Consider the following 13,802-nt stretch of genomic DNA (forward strand, 5'->3'; position numbering starts at 1 on the left):
TATTTTTATTAAACTCTTGAGTAAGATTTGGTTATGAACCTGTAGATATAGTAAATGACGAGCAAAATTCACTTGTTTTAAGATTTAATAATAATAGATAACTTTGCATTACTTATAACTCCTGTTTAAAATGTTCTTGAGGCAAAGATATTTTTAAACTCATGTAAATTTAAGGTATTTCATACAGTTTGTTCAATGTTATCTGACTCTCCAGATATGAAAGAAAGGCAGAATTTGGGTTTTTAGAGTTGTTCTCATTTGCCTGAGTGGCTTATATTTGTTTTTTTTTGTCATTTGAAAAATAAAGATAATTGTGACAATGAAAATTGTGTATTTGCATGAAACTTTTGTAGTTAAAAAATGTCCAGGGCGTGCCGTGGTGGCGTAAGGCGACCCGTATTTGGAGGCCTTGAGTCCTCGACGCGGCCGTCGCAGGTTCGATTCCCGGACCCGATGACATTTGCCGCATGTCTTCCCCCCTCTCCTTCCCTGTTTCCTGTCAGCCTGCTGTCACATAAGGGACACTAGAGCCCACAAAAGACCCTCTGGAGGGGTAAAAAAAAAAAATCAAAAAATGTCCGAACACACTATTGGCCCCCGGGCATCTTCACTTGATCAAATCTGGCCCTCTTTGCAAAAAGTTTGGACACCCCTGATGTTGGGTTTGTTGTTACTTTTATCTTTTTTTTTTTCCTGTAAAACCAAAGTCATTATTAGAAGACATAAGTAGACTGAAGGCAACCCTTTCCCCAGGTGTTTGTTTTTCATTGAGCAGTGGTTTATTAGCAGTAACACTGTAATCTTAATTGTAATTTCTGACTTTGCAGAGTTTCTTCGATGGCTGGGATGCCACCAAGAAGAAAGACAAGACCAAAGGACGACACGACAGCCTGCTTAGCCGTGAGTAAAGCTCGGCAGGAAGAGGCCTGGCCCCGGCAGCCATGATGTTACGTAGCTTTTAAAGTAGAGTTACTCTGCCATAATTGACGATGCTTTGTAGGACTGGGTGATATGGCTTCAAAATGAAATCGCCAATTAGTTAATATCAAATCAGCGTGTTGAATCCATAGCTGTACTGTAAAACGGACGACTGGACTATCCTTAAAACACTGCATATGTAGCCACTACCAAGTAGGCGGGACTTGTTGCTCCAATGCCTGAATGAGACACTGACGTCTCTTCTGATTGGCTGATAGATAATGAGCGCCAGAACCATGGCTGAATTCTGAATATATCTCCTGTTACTGTTTCCATCCTTTGATTTTTAACCCTTTATGTCCAAAATTTCAAATCTCCTCCTGAATATTTTTGCTTATCTTAATTGTACGCAGTTCTTTAAATGTTCTGTGACTAAATATATTTGCCCATTTATCCATAACAACTGGAACTTTCAATACCTAGCAAGTTGTTTTTGCAATTTACCATCTGTTAAAAGAATGCCCGTCAGATTAATTTCACTCCCTGGGTGAAATTACCGTAATAACTCGATATTGGCTGGGAAGCACAACGTCACCCCTTTCAGAAACCGTTGGAATTTTTCAGATAGCGCAAAGTGTGGCAGAATTACGGTACTACAGATTTGGCTCCACTCGGTCTGGAAGGGTTAATGACTTATAATGTGAACAAGCTTATTCACATGTGATTTTAATGTCATTTAATGGATACGCCACAATTGCGAAATTGTGTTTTATTTGACATTAGCAGAAAAAACACTAAGATTTGTAACAGAAATGCAGCTAGTGTGAGCATTAGACAGAAACGTGAAAGGGCTCCCAAACATTAAATACAAATCATACAGTAAAGAGAAATTTGAACAACAAGAAGGTTGAACAACAGCAAACAGCATTTAAACCCAGCAACAGTTGGAGCGCTAACTCAGAGTGCTAACAGTGTGTCCATATGTTTCAATGTGACTGGATGCTAACAGGAAACCAGAGTAAAAAACAAAATAAGGCACACATGGAAAAGCAGACAGAAACACAAACTAACCCTCGTTTTCCTTCATTCCAGCTGATCGGCATCGAGTCAAGCTCCACTCTCTGCTGGCAGACCCCAGCTCAGATTATGTCAATGCCAACTACATAGACGTAAGTTGAATTCCTAATTTCTTCTCTTTTTGTAAGGGTTGACCCCACTGCTTTACCAGTCACCCCACTCCTCCGCACACTGCTGGTCTCAGCCGTCCTGTACCCACGGCACGACGGTGTATTTCTGCTCCAGCGTATGTGGGCTTTCAGCTCAGATGTTATCACACAGAGTCCAAACATCCTACAGGAGCCCAGAAGCTCAGAGCAGCGCTGCCTCGTGACTCGCCCCCGTGGCTGCAGTGAAGCAGCAGGGGCCCGAACGCGGCTCCGCTTCCAGATCCGGGTCGGATCCGGCCAGCGTCAAGCTGGACCGAGGTTATCAAAGTTAACTAAAAAACCAAAACTGAAATTGAGAAAACATTTTCTTTAAATTAAATAAATAAAAAAAACAGTAATTAATGGGGATAAACTATAAGTAATTTGTTTAAAAACTAAAACATACTGAAGATCCTTCATTTTTGTATTTATGAATCTATTTATTAGATTTCAAATTAATGTGAAATGTTTTTTTCCCCACACAAGCAGTTTACGTCAGCTGTCAGCTCTCCATACTCCTGATGGTGACATTTAGTCCACAAAATGGTGACAGCAAAAGTTAGATGAAAACTCCAACAAGCACATTTTTAAAAAATGGTTTATTCTGTTGAGTAATCATTACCCAACGGATGTATACATAATGCAATACTTTGATCTTTCTGTACCTGAAAATGAACCAAAGTTAGAAAAAACTAAAACTACTGCTATTATAAAGTCTAAACCAAGCTAAAACTAAACAGTATTCAACTAATAATAAATAATAAAAACTAGCAAACACACTATAAAAACTAATTCAAACTAATTAGGGCGTTCGTACCAAACGTGTTTCACGCATCAGATGTATCGGGTTTACATTGATAGTCGATGTGGAGGCCCGTAGCGGCGCGTTTCGAGCGTCCAACATCCAACAGATAGTGGCAAACAACAGTTAGAGCTATTTTTTCCACATAGACTTGAATGTAAACCAGACGTGCCTGACGCGTGAAGCGCTAGGTGTAGAGCAAAATGTCACGCATCTGCATTCAAAGTGCAAACAGGTCGAACTTGAAGCGTCGGACACATTTTTGACGCGCGTAACGCGTTTGGTGTGAACGCACCTTAACTGAATGAGACAAATAAAAAGTCACAACAAAATAAAACTAACATATAATGAAAAACTATTGTAACCCTGGTTTGAACCCCTCTGGTGATCCAGTCTGAAACCTTTGCGTAACGACAGTCAAAAGCATCTCCAGCTCAGGCTGTGAGTTTTACTTCTCCCTCATAACAGGAACCTGAAAACAACTCGGTGTTGTTCTCCGGTTATTGACTGAGGGGGCTGAAATTTTAGCAGCTTCTTGTTATCTTTGAACGCCTTTTCTCTTATTGTCAAACAGGGAAAAAAAAAAAAGGGAAAGTAGGCAGAAGAGCCGAGGGAGAGAAAACCGTGTTTAGCGTGGCCTCCTTATTCCCCTTGAGTGGTCTGTAAGTGCTCCATTAGAGTGAAGGCTCCAAGGACCTTTGTGTAATTAATTGGCCATCGACATCAACAGCTCCAAATTATGTACAGAAAAGGCTGAGGCTGAATTGTGCTGGTCTGCTGCTTTCCCCTCTTGTTCATCAGAAAACGGACATTTTAGTGAGACATTTAGTTGACTGATGAACCACAGTCGTTGCCAAGTTTCTTCAGTCGCAGACTAGTTGAGACTTAGAAAACGTCTGGAACAGCCAAATGTTCTGTACTGGTTCTATTTACACCAATATGAAGAGAAGTCAGTGTAACAGGTTTGGCTAATGCCAGTTTTCCCAAACTACAAACTGTACCATCGATGTGGCGTCCGGTCATCTGCAGCACCACAGTTAGACACAACAGTCAGCTGTAAATGATAAACACAATTTAAAATGTACTCATAGTGGAATTTATGTACAGTCATGGCCAAATGCTCCAGTGGTGAGAGAAATGTATTTAGCATGAATTTGCATGAATTATAACCTGACTCAAGCTAACGGCACACTGAAACGGGTTGTTTGGAGCACACACACTTCCTTTGGCTCTTCAGCTCTGTCAGGTGGAAATCCTTAACATACTCATATTCAGCGTATCCTCATCTCCCTCGTCTTCCTCAGCAACATTTTTGAGACTGTTAGTCTTTCCAAAACGACGCCAGCTGTAACTCCCAGCTGAACTCATCTTCAAACAAGCTATGGATAGCAGATATAAAACAGATACTGCTGCTGAAGTAATTCACAGAGCAGTAACGTATTGGTGAAAGTGTAAGCTAAAACGTAGACAGATGATTGGCCCTAAACCTAACACCATGTTGGTTTTAGGTTTAGGGGTTGTCACAACAACCTGAGGGGTTGTTGTGACAGGATGGCTTTTTACGTCGCTATGGAGGAATTTTCAGCCTCTCTTATTTGGAGACTTATTTTCAATTCAACCTCACTGGAGGTTTTTATTTTTTATTTTTTTTACATGGACGTCTTCTTCAGGGTTATGTCGTAGCACCTCAGTTGGATTTAAGTCCAGACTTTGACTAGACAACTTTTTTTATGTGAGCTTGTATTACTTAAGCGTGAGTTTAGTCTCAAAGTGAGGTCTGGATGTTGTCCTTCTGGATTTCAGAGATTGTTTCTTTTTGATTCCTTCTATTACAGCAAGTCATCCAGGTCCTAAAGACATGGAACAGTCCCAGGCCATCACACCACCACTACCATGTTTAGCAACATGTGGAATTGTCATCTTTCTTTATATATATATATATATATATATATATATATATATATATATATATATTTTTTTTTTTTTTTTTTTTTTTAGCAAATGTGAAATGACCCAGTGTGGTCTCTTTGGTCACCAGTAGTTTTGGACATGGAACTCTAATATTGATGGAGATATACTGTTAAATGATGACCTTTGACCTGCAGGTGGCACTTGTGAGGCCTGCAGTGCTTCTGGATGTTTTGGCCAAGGGAGTGTTTTTGAGAACTTCACCTCCATGTTTTCTTCATTTGGGCCTAACGGCTCTCACTGTTGTTCACTGGAGTCTCAGAGACTTTGAAAATGGTTTTGTAGCTTTTTCTAGACTGATAGATTCCAATGTCTTTGTGTTTCATCTGTTCTCTAAATTCTGTAAATGGATACATAACACCATCAACCTAAAGCTTCTTATTTAATGGAAACACCACAAATATGAAATTGTGCTTTTCTTTTTATACTTGCAGAATACAGATAAAGATTTACATATGTTTGTAATGGAAACGCAGCTGCTGTCTCATTCAGTCACATGTAAACAAAAGCATGCCACCATTACAGCTTTGCGTCTTCTGTCACCACATAGAATTTTGATTTTCCCTATAAACTCACACTTCACAGAATAGTTTTCTGGATAATTCACAGTTTTACATCTACTGACATTTACTGGCAACAAAATATGTTTGATATCCAAAAGTGTTCAATAAGCTCCAGGGTCACCTGTCCCAGTACAGTGATATGCAGAATCACGATGCTACCAATACAGAGCCAATTCTACACTAACTATTGACTGATAGACTGCTGATAAATCTACCCTTTAATTGTTTAAGTGATGTGGAATTTCCTTTGACTAGACTTCCTTGTGTTTTGACAAAGAACCCTTCCGGCTGAATTCTGCTGTGGGATTGTTCCTCAGTGGAGTGGCTTTACGAAGAACACAGTCATGGATAAATAGCAAGATCAAAACATTTATGAAAGAAAACTTCTTCCAACAATTTGTGAATTTTTAAAAATGGCTGGTTGGTGACATGCTAACACAAACGGCAGAACATTCGATGCTGTAAACATTGGCTCTTCCCATAAAGTATTAAACCACCTTCTTCTTTCTGTCCGTTGCTTTTTTAGCAGTAACTCTAAGAAAAGGTTTTCTTCAAACACCAAAGTTGAACAACATCCTCTTCGCAGTTCCTCTGTGGCCGTCTCATCACACGTTTCCTGATCTGTGATCATAATAACTAGCTCTGGTCTTTTCCCTAACTCTCTTCTCTCTCTTTCTCTGTTTCCTGCTCCTCTGATTCTCAATCTTCTTGCCATCTTAGATTCGGATAAACAGGGAAGTAAGTACCTTGCTTCTCTTCTCTTTCCTCATCCCTCCATCCCTCTCCACTGCTTCTTCCTGGCAGCAGCAGATTTTCTTGTCCTTGTTTGGTTTGAGCTCCTAAGCCTTAGCATGTCTGTGACTGCAGCTGTCTCTGTCTCTACCATCTTCTGCTGATGGAGACGAGCTCACCAGAGGTCCTTTAAGATTGCAGAAAGTGCAGCAAAAGAGGAGAAAATCTTTGGTCAAGTCAACGCTCGTGTTCAGACATGCACTGAGTCACACAAGGCACCGTAAATATCTTCAGTGATGCTGGATGTTGGAAAAACAGAAAATGAAGGATTTAGCCAGGTTTAGGGTCCAAAACCGTCAAATGTTATCATGAGAAATGGGAGCTGGAGTTCTGACTACCCACAGGATCCTCACCCCCACCTGTTCTGTAACCGGGGTTTTATTGACAGTTGTGAGTTAAATCAGCATCAATGACTCACCAGTCTGAGCATTTTAGTTAATAAAAATATTAAATTATAATATCGGTTAACTCCAAAACAGTTTTCATCAGTGTGCATGCATGTCTCAGACCAACGGTCTGAAACCTTTAGGATCCAAAGATCCTTCATAATGTAATACGATTTGTGAAAACAAATATTTAGTGTTAATATCTTTCTACTTTGGGCTCATTCCAAACTATGAAGCTGCTGGGACATAAACTCGGCTCATTGGCTCCATCTCATCTCAGGTTGGTTTAGATGAGATTTAAAATTAGATGCCACCACTTTATCATCATTTTTCATTGATTGAAAAATGATGATAAATAATTTGAGAAAAGCACATGGGTTTCATCCTAATGTCACACAAAATAATCTGTGGGATTATTGTCATATTTTCGTTGTGGTTCTTACTTGAAAGCTGTTTTATTTCCTTTAAACATAAAAACATTGCTCAGTTTCATAACTTTATTCCTCAAAATGATTAGAAACTACCATACAAACTATGCATGTTTTGGGCCATGCATTGTGATTAAAACTATTTTCTCGACATCTGAATGTAGATTTTATGTAACGACAAAAACAAAGAATTTGATAGTCAGCTAATAACTGACCTCCTTATATGTAAGCTGGGAATATTCTGAAATATATATATAGTTTCTAATATCGCAATTTTTCAGACCAGTTTGATTATGGGGTGTACTAAATGTTCTACATGTCAATGGAGCCTCCAATCTGAGCCCTCTGTTTTTACAGTTTGTCTGAAGGCAAAGTCATGCTAAGCTAGTTTCGCAAGATACTGCATGCTTAGCACGGGTTCCTTCAGAAAGTACTCAGAACATCAAACTGATTTTATTACGGCACAAAGTTTCTCTCAGGCTAAGAAAGAGCAGCTTTATGAATCCTAACCAGCTGGAGGCTCATGGAGAACACAACCAGATCTAACACTTAACCCTTTTTCTGTTTTAACTCTACTCTATTTGAAATGAGATGAAAACGTTAAAAACATTATTAATTAGCTGGCGTATCAGTGGGTAAACGTGAGGTGATTTTTATTTTTTTAGATTTTCCTGCTGTTTGTTTTATCATTTCTTGTCACGTAGGTGTTGGGTTTGTGCTGTTTAAACTACATTTACAAATACTAGCTTCTTTATAAACACTAGCTTTGTTTCCATCAAAAATGTGCACAAATCTTTGTCCAAAAAACAGAATTCAGTCTTGGGGCTAACGCTCATCATCTTTCAGCCGATCAGAGGAGACATTGGCGTTTCATTCAGGCGTTGGAGGAACAAGCCCCGCCTACTTGGGAGCGGCTATGTATGCAGCATTTTGGGAAAATTTTCCAGAAGATTTATGGATTCAACACGTTGGAATGACACAACTTTTTCTGAACTGTGATGCTGTGAGAGCTCTAAAGGAGCCAGCTGTACATTTTCCCAAAAAACCATCTTTCTCCTACTACTTCCTGTCCTCTTCTTTGTGGTTTCTGTCAGAAGTAACAGCCGGCTGTTGATCATGTGACTTGTGTGATGTGAAAAAAGTGCTTCCATTACAGTTTTGCAAAAATACATTATTTCAAGACTGAAAAAAAGCCCACCTCACCAAGTGCAAAAACTATTTGATTGAAAACATGAGATTTTTGAATTGGACATGTTTTAGTTAAATTTATTTTCGGAATTTCAATTTGCGCACTTTTATTGTTGATGGAAACGCAGCTACTGTCCCTGTTTCTACCTCTGCCACTGAGGGATTCTAGTAATACCAGACTGCAATAAAAAATTTTGGCACTTGTAAATTAGGATGGCAATGTTACAAAAGATAGTTGTATCAATAATATGACTAAAACATGATATGTTTGAGTGCAGAAACATATCACATAAGGACTGTGGACGTTGGTTTCTGTGTTAATGCCAAGACTGTTTCCACTCTGTGTATTAATGCATACTAAGGTATAGTTCGTGTTTGAACTATTAACATAGACAGTTATTAGAGTCTTTAGAGGGAGTCTGATATGGTCACAGATTTCAGGACCAGGGGTCAGCAGCGTGTCCAAACCAGGCATCACATCAACCAAATATGTTCCGTCTTTGATGGGGTTTATAAATGGTGACAGAAAAATTTGACCGCCATCCGTCAGTTTGACAGATTACGCACACCTGAAGAATTGGTTCAGACAGTTCCAACTTAACGTACACAGAACATAGAGGAGGTCACTAAATCAATCAATATGAGAGAAAACATCCGTCAGAGTTCCATCTCTGATCTGGACACTGAGAGCTGACAGTGAGCTCTGGGCTGCTGAACCGCTGCGGCGGGATGATCCTCCCGCTGAGGGCAGGGTTTGCACAACCAGGTTACGATCAGAGTCTTGCCAACTCTTGCTTGAAATGTTCCCTGATTTCAAAACTTTTGTCAGTGCAGAGAAAATGTTAAGTATACTCAGCTTGATGATGACACAATGTGGATTATCTGCTCAGCTTCTTGAATTTTAAGTAAACAGAATAAAAATTAAAAACAATTAAATGTAATTTCAAAAACACGTGTAAGAATAGATGATAGAATTTTGTTTGACGCCGTAAGTCCAAACGACGGACCGCATAAAGTTTTAGCGTGATCTCTGCTACAAACTATTGAAAGCTAGTTTCACTTGATGAAAGACGTTTCCTGTTACTTGCGCCATAAAATCCCTAAGGAAATGTGAAGTCATGTTTCATATTCTGTCTTTGTGACGGGGAACAGATGCTGTATAATAGTCAAAGCTGTGTACACATTTAAACTACAACAGATTTTTTTGGGTGAATTTTCTAACAGAATTCTTGATGAGGTGGAATTCTCTCCATCCACACAAACATCTCCCCAGGAGGCCCTTTTAGTTTAATAACAATAAATAATTGAGGTGTATTGGAAACTGAAAACAAGTATCAATAAGCTTGGACATAATAGGTGTGTGTATTTGTGGGGAGATTTCCTTGTAGTGTGTCCTTCAGCTCCGGCGGTCTTTCATGTCTGCTGTCGCTGTTTCTGTGGATCTGTTTAAACTCGGAGCGCTGCGTTGGACCCCGCAGGTTCTCCCATTTAGTTCTGCTCAGAATAAGAGACGATAGAACTCTGCCTGACGTTCTCCTGTGCTCTCAGTGAAAACGACTCAGATTTCTCCAGGTACCCAAGTTGTTCTGCGGTAATGAGAGCCTATCAAGCTGCTGCAGCCAGACCACCTGATCACCAAGCAAAGAAAGAATTTTTTATTTTATTTAGTTTCTCTTTCACTTTTTTACATTTTTTTTTGCGTTCACCATATACCATGCTTTACCTCTTATCCTCATCAATCTATTGGAAATTCTTTATTGTTGCTTCATCAACTTGTATGCTGTTGGAAAATATGGTTGCCACGGTGACAGGCAGGAGACCGATCACCTCTGAGAAACTCCGAGGCGAGAGATGCCCTGTGGGAATAGAGAGAGCTGCACTCCTTCACAAAGACGCCGATCAGTCTGTGCTGATGGAATGTCATTTGCGATGCGGTGTGGTGGAGATGTGCACACGGGTTTCTGCGAATGCCTTTTAATTATTAATAGAGACGGTGCTGCTATCTGGACATGAGGGATCCAGCTCTGCATTTGCCACACGGAACACACCTACTGTTTTCCTTGCATACTGTATCATAATTTCAGTAATGTGAAGTGGAGCAGGGAGGAGACAGCCCAATCAGTCAGTGCCATTCAGGTGGAGTTAGTCCCCAGGCTGAAGATCCCTCACTTGTCAGCGGCGCTCTAATCAGCGGCTCCGGCGAGACTTGGCACACTTTAGAGATGCATCTCGCCCTCTGCATACGTTATGACCCGAGGCGGAGAACCATGCACTGTTTTTTTTAAATTTGAAGAGCGGAGATGGAATTACAAGTATTTGCATTTCATGCTGGTGGTTTATAACCAGGCTGTGAGTTTGACTTTCAAAATGCGCAAAGAAGAAACGGAAAGGAGATACAAAACAGACACAGCAGTCAAATTACTGAGAGCTGCTTTTAAAATCAGGACTGTCCATTATCTCAACAGAAAAAGGATATCCTTTTTAAGCGCCAATATCCTTAAAAAGGATATTGTGGGGAGAAACGATTACTTCCTGGAGGCGTGGCCTCTGAAAGTTTTACATTTTACCTAATCTCTAGCATTTGTACATGATGTGCGTAATGTGTGAGATCCACGCTGTGAAGCTTACCAGAAATGGCCTGCACTGTAAACAACCACCCTCCTCTGAAGAGGGAAGTCCTGATCCAAACGAGACGACAGTTAATGTTAAGTCAATGTTTGGAAGTGTGACCAACACTGACTGAACGGCTTCATTCACTTCCTCTGCTGCCATTGTTAAAACTGCAGGCAGACTATCATTTTAAAACATTGCAGAAATTCACAACTTCTCCTTCAGTTCACTGATTGGCCTGTTAAAAGTTGACCAGAGAAAATCCAGGTAAAGGGTTAGTGTTAGGGTAAGGCTCTAATGGTCTTTATTTATCAGTGAATAGACAGGAAATAGAGAGGAGAGAGAAGGAGAAGACATGCAGTAAATGGTCAGAAATCGGAAATCAAACTCAATACAACCACATCAAGGTTTACTCGTCTGCACACGCTCCGACAACTGAGCCACCCAGTTTCCAATCACATTATTATAAAAAAGTCAAAACGAAACAACCTGTGCCGAACTGATGGCACTCCTGTCTTACACATATTTTTTGACTGAGAGTTCTCATTTACGTAGACCTCAGGTCCAGACTGTACATTCTCTAGATTTCCCAACATCGAGAGAATGTAGGGACCTCCATCGTCCCTCCAGTAGGGAGGCGTCCATCCTTCCATTACACCTGCTTATCTGACCAGGTTTGTGACAGAGATGGTGACTATCTCCAGTGGCCATTGGGGGTCTGCCTGCTGGTTCTTTCTTGCGGACGGCCTTCGGCAATTTGGAGTCCACAAAATCATCCATGACGATGTCAGTAGTGTCGCATTAAAGCTGCCAAAGCAGCTGTCATCCCCAACCAAGTACACCTCGCAAAAACAGCCAAGTTAGGCACGGAAAACAGAATAAAAACCAATTTCCTCACCTGGGAACGGATGGGAAACAAGGTCCTTAAACACAACACGGCAGACAGCAGTTGGTGTGCTTGGACTGCTGGCCCTGGAAAGGCCAGCAGTCCAAACCAGGGCAGCTTAGAGACACACAACCCTCCAAACTCAATTTATATGTACAGGTAAATGGTGAAATTGTACCTACAGAGAATCCACGCATGAACAAGAACATGCAGAAAGACTCCAGGCTAGGATTCAAATCCTGCTAGGCAACGGTGCTACCAAAAACCTCACTGCCGTACATCATAGGCAAATTCTACAGGACACTACTCACCATAAAGTCCTTTTTTAAACAGTTTTACTTCTGTTTTTAGGGACTAGTTTGGCTTACAGACTTAAACTTTACACCATCTGCTAAAAAATAAACCTTAATGTAGTTTTAAATAAGTTATCATCTGTATTCATGTACTCCTGTTGCTCCTGTTTCTTCATTTGGCATTTTTAAGCTCTACTTAACATCCGGTTTCAAACCACCAGCTTGACATTGAAAATCTTTCTACTTTTTTTTGTCCCCCAGTCTTGAGATTTTGATCAGGTGTCTACTTGAATTAATGACATTTCTCTGTGCATTACAATTCAAGTGCGATCGCTCATCCAGAGCCGCAGCATTAAAGGTCGTCTAGAGTAATTCTGGTGGGTCAGACGTCCTTGTGCAGTTGATAGAGTAGATTAGTTCCAACAGGCGGCCTGCCGGTGAGAGGCAGAACATGAACATGAACAGATCAGCAAAATCAGGTTTTGCCGTGAGATTATCAACCGATGACCAAAACCTCATTATATATTGTAGTAATTATTACCTTTTTTTCCCCACACAGGGTTACCAGCGATCCAACCACTTCATTGCCACTCAAGGTGAGTACTCAGCTCAAGAGCTGTTGTTTTCTGATTCAAGAAAATGAGTTTTTGGAATAATTAAGTCATGAGCAACACGCTGTCTTTTGTTGCATCACACAAAACATCCGGGTTTCAACTGTAAACAGTCAATTTCCCACGACTACGAGAAGAACTCCCCCAAGAATCTTTCAGAGACTGTACGGGCGTCAACTGTCGCCGTCTGCGAAGCTCCGCTTTCACCTCTCTCCTCCCCTCCATCTGCATGTGCAGCGCAGAAGACTTTCTGATGTCAGGCTGATACGGCGCACCGGTCCAATTCCCCCGAGCCGCACAGAGACAGGAAAGACAGCAAGACGCGCCCTTTATTCTCTGCTAGCTCTGATCGTGTTTACTCGGGGAGCGTGGGATTTTTAGTTTTTTCTCCTGCTCTGTAATCTTCCCTCTGATTTCTTCCCGTCTTTCACTTTGGTCTCAGTTCTGTCACTTCCCAAAAGGAACCTCGGCAAAACCACGCGCCTCGTTCTGGATCTTTGCTCTCACGGCGCAGAGGAAGGAGATAAAGAACCTGTTAGCTTTCTCACAGAGGAAACCAACGCAATTACTAAACAGCAGAAGGATTCTGATGTAGGACAGGACAAGTCGGGTGGAGCGATCAGCGGTGCAATGTCCGATGATCATGTAGAGAACAGGTTAGATGGACACCAAGAGAGGAGGAATAAAGTTACCAACCAACTCACAATGCAAACAGCTCTCATGTAGACCTCAGCAGCATGCTGACGACGCTGTGGTGTGTGTGGGGTGTGTGTAGAACCTCATAGTTTTAATGTGACTGTACACCAGGTGCTTGTGGTAAACAGCATCATCAGCTTCAGCCTGCTGTCTCTTTCTTTTCCTGGATCTAGGAAAACGTTTAAAACGCAGCGGAAGCACGCGTCGATCGTACAGACCTCATATCAGCAGCAACACACCTTGCAGTCACACCGAGTAGAAAAAACAGAAGATGTTAGGAATACATATCTGCCGTTATGATAAATTACACCCATGAAACTCTCCATCTTCATGGTTGTTTATGAAGATGCAATGTTTAAAAAAAAGACAGGATGCTGATGTAGCAACCAGAAGCCAGCAGCTCTGAAACCGGGAGGAGAATTTTTAAATATTCCTGTCACTAAAATCGCCGAATGG

The 13,802-nt window shown here is 41.0% G+C and overlaps 1 protein-coding gene across 4 annotated transcripts in view; it reads left to right on the forward strand.

Moving 5' to 3' along the window:
• Positions 1–13,802, forward strand: part of ptprua (protein tyrosine phosphatase receptor type Ua) — a 195,961-nt gene that overhangs the window by 159,199 nt on the left and 22,960 nt on the right. For 2 of the 4 annotated variants that reach the window (XM_028035255.1, XM_028035257.1), the window contains 4 exons: positions 828–900; positions 2,011–2,087; positions 6,177–6,194; positions 12,599–12,635. In XM_028035255.1, the coding sequence (XP_027891056.1) occupies positions 828–900; positions 2,011–2,087; positions 6,177–6,194; positions 12,599–12,635 (205 nt within the window). The remainder of the gene's footprint in view (positions 1–827; positions 901–2,010; positions 2,088–6,176; positions 6,195–12,598; positions 12,636–13,802) is intronic. The other 2 variants (XM_028035256.1, XM_028035259.1) reach the window with 1 other exon arrangement.

Source organism: Xiphophorus couchianus, chromosome 13, assembly GCF_001444195.1.
Source record: "Xiphophorus couchianus chromosome 13, X_couchianus-1.0, whole genome shotgun sequence".
NCBI lineage: Eukaryota > Metazoa > Chordata > Actinopteri > Cyprinodontiformes > Poeciliidae > Xiphophorus > Xiphophorus couchianus.